The sequence below is a fragment of the Nicotiana attenuata genome, unplaced genomic scaffold, assembly GCF_001879085.1.
Source record: "Nicotiana attenuata strain UT unplaced genomic scaffold, NIATTr2, whole genome shotgun sequence".
Classification (NCBI taxonomy): domain Eukaryota; kingdom Viridiplantae; phylum Streptophyta; class Magnoliopsida; order Solanales; family Solanaceae; genus Nicotiana; species Nicotiana attenuata.
In genome coordinates, this window is record NW_017675521.1 from 36253 (window position 1) to 43384 (window position 7132).

The 7132-nt window shown below is 39.7% G+C and overlaps 1 protein-coding gene across 1 annotated transcript; it reads left to right on the forward strand.

Annotated features, from left to right (window-relative positions):
* Window positions 1–5260: 5260 nt before the first annotated feature.
* LOC109220163 (chaperone protein dnaJ 11, chloroplastic-like) lies at window positions 5261–6213 on the forward strand. The gene has a single exon (XM_019384626.1). The coding sequence runs from the start codon at window positions 5334–5336 to the stop codon at window positions 5850–5852; it is 519 nt and encodes a 172-aa protein (XP_019240171.1). The 5' UTR covers window positions 5261–5333; the 3' UTR covers window positions 5853–6213.
* The last annotated feature ends 919 nt before the right edge of the window (window positions 6214–7132 follow it).

Below are 7132 nucleotides of genomic sequence, written 5' to 3' on the forward strand. Positions count from 1 at the left end.
TTCACCAGTACGCTTCAAACTGGAACTAACATAGCACATAACCGTGCAATCGCCTAATCAATAGCAGACTCCCCCACTTGGCTCGAAGCCATAGACCAAAACACACACAATAACTCATAACGCATATACCCTATTGCTGTCATAATACCATAATGAGATTAAACTCAATCCTTCATAAGCTCGTGAAACACAGACCATCTGGTACTTTAAATCTTCTGCAAATCTCGCATTCATCCTCGCAACAGTCAAGCCCACTCTCTTAAGCGACCCAAATTTAAATTTCAACACATATTTTTCACTTGTAAATGAGATCTTCTAACAGACAACATAAGGATCACACAACCTCAGAACACTCCGTAGGAGATAACCCACCTGTTTTGCCTCCAACTAACATTTCCGTATACCTTCCACTGTCATAAACACTACGCAGTCACTTAGTCTTCCTGAGTCTGAACTCATACCGCATCATGATTTTTTTTTTACTCACTCCCACAAGGAAACATGGAAAGATTCTTCACACGCCCATAACTCGGGGCTATACCTCGAATCAAGATGGAAATCAAGCACCTAATAGTTCTTCTATCCTCCAGCAGACCTTTCTCGTCGCTTCCAAATCATATGAATACATCTCGCAGTCACATCATACTCGTCACGTAACAATCCAGTCATCACTTCCCTTAATAGGGACACAACAGCACATATAGATCCAGAAACACGCGCTCACGCAATCAACACCTCGGTGCTCAAGCTATAGGCAAAAATCCGGCCTCAAGTATTCCAGACTGGCCCAACATCAACACACTGAGATCACATCTCGCCCCTCGATCAGGGAATCACGAGCAATCGATGCAAATCGGATACTGAGCGCTCATGCGTGCACACGAACGCGTGGAAGGAATTCAAAGAGTTACATTTCGAGCTGCATCAAAGGACGCACGATAGAATTCAAGAATGTGAAGTTTTCCTAAAGGTTCTGCAGCCTCTCGAGGATAAATACAGACGTCTCCGTACCGATTCGCGAGACTCTACTAAACCTGCTCATGACTCGTGAGACCTATGTAACCTAGGCTCTGATACCAACTTGTCACGACCCCAAACCGAACCCGGTCGTGATGGCGCCTCTCGTGAAGACAAGGCCAGCCGACACAATTCTCCAAGTCAACCATTTTCCATTAAAAGTTGTTTTTATACCATTTATAAACCATTAACCTCATAATGAACATTTAAAAGAAAAATGCAGAATAATTATACAAGCCCGACATCAGGGTGTCACTAGTCATGAGCATCTACTAAGGTCTGAACACAACAAAAACAGTAAAATGTACTAAGTACAGAAATGAAAATAAGAGGAAGGAAGCGGTGCTGCGAACGTCGTGCAGCCACCTTGCTAACTCTGATGACTCCGCGTTTGAGCTACCAACACCCGCTACCGGGTTCCGAAATATGTGAATCTGCACACGAGGTACAGGGAGTAATGTGAGTACTCCAACCTAGTAAGTAATAAGAGTAAATAAAGACTGAGCAGTAGGAAACAATGAATCCACATTTATGTTAAACTCAATAAGCACACAGGCTGCTAAATCAGAATACGAGTCAATCGCCTCTTTTAAAATCCAGCTTTTGGTAAAAATCATTTAAAATGCCTTCCGACAGATTCAGTAGGGGTTCAATACCATTTTTAATAAAAGAGCTGAAAACCATAATCCGCCCCTCGGGCAAAACATAATTCATAAACAGCCCCTCGGGCAAAACAAGAGTTATAAACACCTCCTAACAAGAAAATCTCAATGGAAATAACAAAAGCCAAATTAGTGATTAAGTTCTGAACATCTCATAAACCCCAGCTTAAATGAAAGTTGTTTAAAAACATTTATCTAACATTTTCGACAAAGGCTCGGTATAAAGATGAGTGAAAACAGTCATTAAATCAACATATTCAATAGAAACTCACTCTAAAGAGAAGTGAAAATCAATAAGTTCATAATCAGGCCCCTCAGGCAAACATCACTCATGTGCATGTATATATCTATCGCCCCTCGGGCTAGCCTTTCAGTCACTCGTGACTCAACTCCTACCATTCAGCGCTCACACTCAGCACTCACGCTCAATAGGTACCATATAGTAACTGCTGCGGTGTGCAGCCCGATCCATATATCGCTGCGGCGTGCAGCCCGATCCATATATATAGTCGACTGCGCTCACTGGGGATGTGCAGACTCCGGAGGGGCTCCTACAGCCCAAGCGCTATGTCATTGCTGCGGCGTGCAGCCCGATCCATAGATATATAATCCTCACAACCAGGCCCTCGGCCTCTCTCAGTCATTAGTCTCACAATCAGACTCTCAATCTATCTCAGTCATCAACCTCACAATCATACTATCGATCTATCTCAATCATCAACTCACGATCACTCGGACCATCAGTAAAACAGGGAACCCAACCCAAACAGTTTTTACATTTTTAAGAAATATAGTGATAAAACCAGATTTAAACAATAACCAGGTAAAAACATGACTGAGGATATGCTTTCAAAACAAATAGAGTGAGGAAAAATAGTAAAAATGCCCTTAAGGGTCTCAACAGGTCGGCACAAGGCCCCAAACATGTCATACAGCCCAAAATATAATATCAATCTCTAGAACATGGAATATCATAAGGTTTCGAATCAAATACGCGACTCAACAATCGTACGGGACGGACCAAGTCACAATCCCCAACGGTGCACAACTCCACGCTCGTCATCTAACGTGTGCGTCACCTCAAAATAACACAACGATGTGTAATCCGGGGTTTCAAACCCTCAGGACAGTATTTATAATCATTACTTACCTCGATCCGGTCCAAACTATAGCCCGCAATGCCTCGCCCGCACGAATCGACCTCCGGATGCTCCAAATCAAGCCACAATCAGTACATAATCATTAAAATATGCTACGGGAGCGAAGCCCACTCGAAAATATCCAATTTAACATCAAAATCCCGAAATTGCTCAAACCCGGCCCCCGGGCCCACGCTTCGAAATCCGACGAAACTCACAAAATCCGATAACCCATTCAACCACGAATCCAACCATACCAAAATTACTAAATTCCGATAACAATTCGGCCTCCAAATCTTCAAATCTTATTGTCAAATCCCTAGGTCCAAATCCCCAATTTACACCTCAAAAACATGTAATCTAGTCGGATTATTCGATGATAATTCAATATTATGGAGTAGAAATGATCACAAGTGACTTACCTCAATATTTCTCATGATTTCTTGCTCAAAAATCGCCCCAAGCCGTGTTCTTTCACCAAAAAAAGTCAAAATGAGCTAAAAAAAACATAACAGCTTTAATAAATCCGATCCTGGTCGCTAAAGGCTTAATTCCCGTCGCTAAAAGGTCCAATCTGGTCGCTAAAAGGTGCACACCAGATCTAATGCACCAGCAGTCTTTAATTTCACTAAAAAGGCTCTAACTCCATCAGACGAACTCGAAATTCGATGATTCTTGTTCCTATGAGTCACAATTAATGATACAAAAATAGTCCTTCAATCGAAACTCAATTCAGAGCTTGTTTGCTCAGTGCGATATCCATTTCACTCGTTAAATAATTAACTCATGATTCGCGTCAAAAACCCGATCGCGACTTGATGAAATTAGACCAAACTTTCCAGATCACTCCTATAATTCATTATCAAAATTCCGGAAGTCTCAAAATCAAATTTCGATCTCTAGAACTAAAAATGGACCTTTGGATCATTACATGCTTATGCTCAAAACGCCAAAATCTTCCAAAAGCTCTTCCAAAACATATCCGAGCCTCATGGGACCCCGACCAAATATGTCAACACACCCCATAACATAATTCAAACTTGTTCCAACCTTCGGAATGCTCAAAACAACATCAAAACATCAAATCACCCTCGGATTCAAGCCTAAGAATTCCAAAACTTCCAAATTCCGAATTCGATCAAAAAGTCTATCAAACCTCGTCCGAATGACCTGAAATTTTGCACACACATCACAAATGACACAACGGACCTACTCCCATTTCCGGAATTCCATTCCGACCCCGATATCAAAATTTCCACTGCCGATCGGAAAACACCAAATTTCCAATTTCGCCAATTCGAGCCTAAATCTACCACGGACCTCCAAAATACATTCCGGACGTGCTCCCAAGTCCAAAATCACCTAACGGAGCTAACCAAATCATAGAAATCCAAATCCGAGATCGAATACTAAAAAGTCAAAACTTGGTCAAACCTTTCAAATTTCATGCTTCAACTGAGAACTGCTCTTCCAAATTCATTCCGATTACCCTGAAAACCAAAACCAACGATTTATATAAGTCATAATACATCACACGGGGCAAGCCATGCCCGAGAACTGGCGAGCAAAGTGCAAAAGCTCAAAACGACCGGTCGGGTCGTTACAAAGAAAAAGAAGAAGAAGAAATAGTGAAAAAATAAATTTGCGCCTTCAAATTTTGGGGGGCCTAAGGCGACGGCCTCACTGCCCAAGCCTTTAGAGCCACCCCTGATTTTGGGATAAAGTTTGGGACTAGCTTTATTTTATGTTTAGTTTGGGGTATTAGCTAATACCAGAATTACTTTTACATTAACATAGTGGGATTAGCTATCCAATATAGGAAATAGGGGTAGCTAATTTCATGGAATATCCCACTCTGTGAGATATTTTTGGGATATTCCACCATTATACCGAATAACCCCTAATACTTTTAATTAGACTTATAATTTGATCACAAATATGCAGAATATGACATTTTTTTATGGTAGTCTTTAATTTTGTATCTCCATTTGTCTCATAGGCTTAAGGTCATGGGCAAAACTTTAAGGTTAAAAGTTAAAGTGTTACACATGGGACAAACAAGAAGCGACACTTGTTAAACTTGTCGTTCTGTCCATGGGGAAAACGCGAACAAAAATTTAACACCATCCACTTTAAGGGCTATTTGTCATGCTAGGGGACTTCCCTTTGGTTAACCTTACGCAATACGAATCTAAATCAATTAGGGTCTCGATAACGATATTGAATATTAGGCGGAAAACCCAAAAAATTAATGACCAATTATATGGCGTGGATTTTTAATAATTAATTTTTATATTTCAATGAATTGAGCTAAAAACGCATTAAATTACATATTCATGTGTCAAAGATATTGTGTTGAATTAAATTATAATGTATATAAATATATTATAAATAAATGTTTCTCCCGTCTATGACACTACCACTATAAATAGGGATAGGTTCGTTCACCTATGACCTATCCAAACATTCACACAATAACTAACCAAATTGTTCTAGAACCAAAAATTCCAATTCAATGGCTTCTACTTCTACTTCTTCTTTTCTTTTCTCAACTTCAATTACCGGCTCCAAATTTTCTGCCTGTGCGCCACTAACACCGCCGAGCTCCATCAGCTTCCGGCAGCAAACACCGCCGTGCTCCGTCAGCTTCCGGCAGCAGCGATCGTTCTCTGTTTCCGCCGCTTACTCCACCGCCGAGAGGACTACTACTAGCTCTAACATCGCCTCACAGTCATCGTTGTATGAAGTTCTAGGACTTCAAGCTGGTGCTACTACTCATGAAATTAAGTCTGCTTACCGGAGATTGGCCAGAATTTTACATCCCGATGTCGTCCGATTTCAGCAGAATTCTTCAGCTGAGGACTTTATTAGAGTTCAATCAGCTTATGCTACTCTCTCCGATCCAGAAAAACGTGCCAAATATGATCGGACACTATTTGGGAATAGATTTGGACGGTCTGTCGGAGTGTCGTCGGCGGGAACTCGTAGCCATTACACTACTCGCCGGAAGTGGGAAACCGATCAATGTTGGTAGCTTTTTTGCTTCGAACGGTTCATTGTGGATTTTAGCACTCCTTCGAAACTCACTGGCCGATTAGTTTCGTCTCCTGAGTTGGTTATGGTCAAAATCAACCATTACCATTTCAGAGGTACCGCTAAAGATGCTGAAAGTACCATGATCAGACGCGTTAGTATTTTGATTAACTGATAGGGTAGTAGTAGCATTTGTACAGTATATGTAAAGACGAATGCGTAGATTACTACTACTATTATGTTCGTTGGGTATAAGATCCTCCCTCCGGTCCATAATAAGTGATGTTTTAGACTTTTTGTTTTGGCTCAAACTAAGTGTTATTTTTTCTTAATCAAGAATGAATCAACTTTAGTTTTTCAAATTTGTGCTTATTTACATATCTCAATGTATCAAGTTAATAATATAGACGGGATATTACACAAATAGCCGGTCAAATCCAATGTTTACCTTTTCTAACCGTTATATATAGATTATACATTGATTATACACAGTTATACATATATTTCACATGAATTATAATTGTTTAAGAAATTAGGTGGGCGGCAATTTGAATTAATTCTTCAATAATAATCAGAATTTTTAATGTCTGAAATAGGGCTGCTTATCGGGCGGTTATTACTCTTAACGATTTAGCTTATCGGTTATGGGCTTTTAAATGTATTAATCCGCTAGCCACCCGATAAGATATCGGGCGGATTGGTATCGGTTTAGCTCTTATCGGGCGGTTATCGGACGATTTATCAGCCTAATTCAATTAAAATAAAATATAATTTAGTCTCTGTATGTTTAAATAGGTGGTCGACGTACTAAGAGGGACAAAGCAGAAGAGACACCGTGATGGGTAAATCATCTGTCTAGAATCTTATTTATGTTTATGCACATTGGCCATAGTCCATGTGAAAGATTTCCAATTGGCCGTTGTTAAAACAAATGTTCGTCATGCTTAGAATTCTAGGATGCCTTAAAACCCAGGCAAAGTTGATGAAGCAGTGGTGTAACTGGTGTTGTTATCTTGTTTTAGACAGCAAATTCTGTCTTTTGTCACATGTTAGAAGATGAAACTCCTTTTTTTAAATTTGCTTTTCTTTTAAATTCTAAATTTCCCACTTTTTGATAGAGTTAGGGATTTTTTTTGAATTATTAAATAATATACTATGGATAAAAATAAATTTTATGTTGTCGGTATATATATATATATATATATATATATATATATATTCTTAACGGGTTAACGGATTATCCGTTAAGAAAATTGAATAATCCGCCCCCAAACCGATAAG

Bases quoted from the DNA above. Each gene is read 5' to 3' on its own strand.
- LOC109220163 (XM_019384626.1), top strand. From the start codon at position 5,334: ATGGCTTCTACTTCTACTTCTTCTTTTCTTTTCTCAACTTCAATTACC.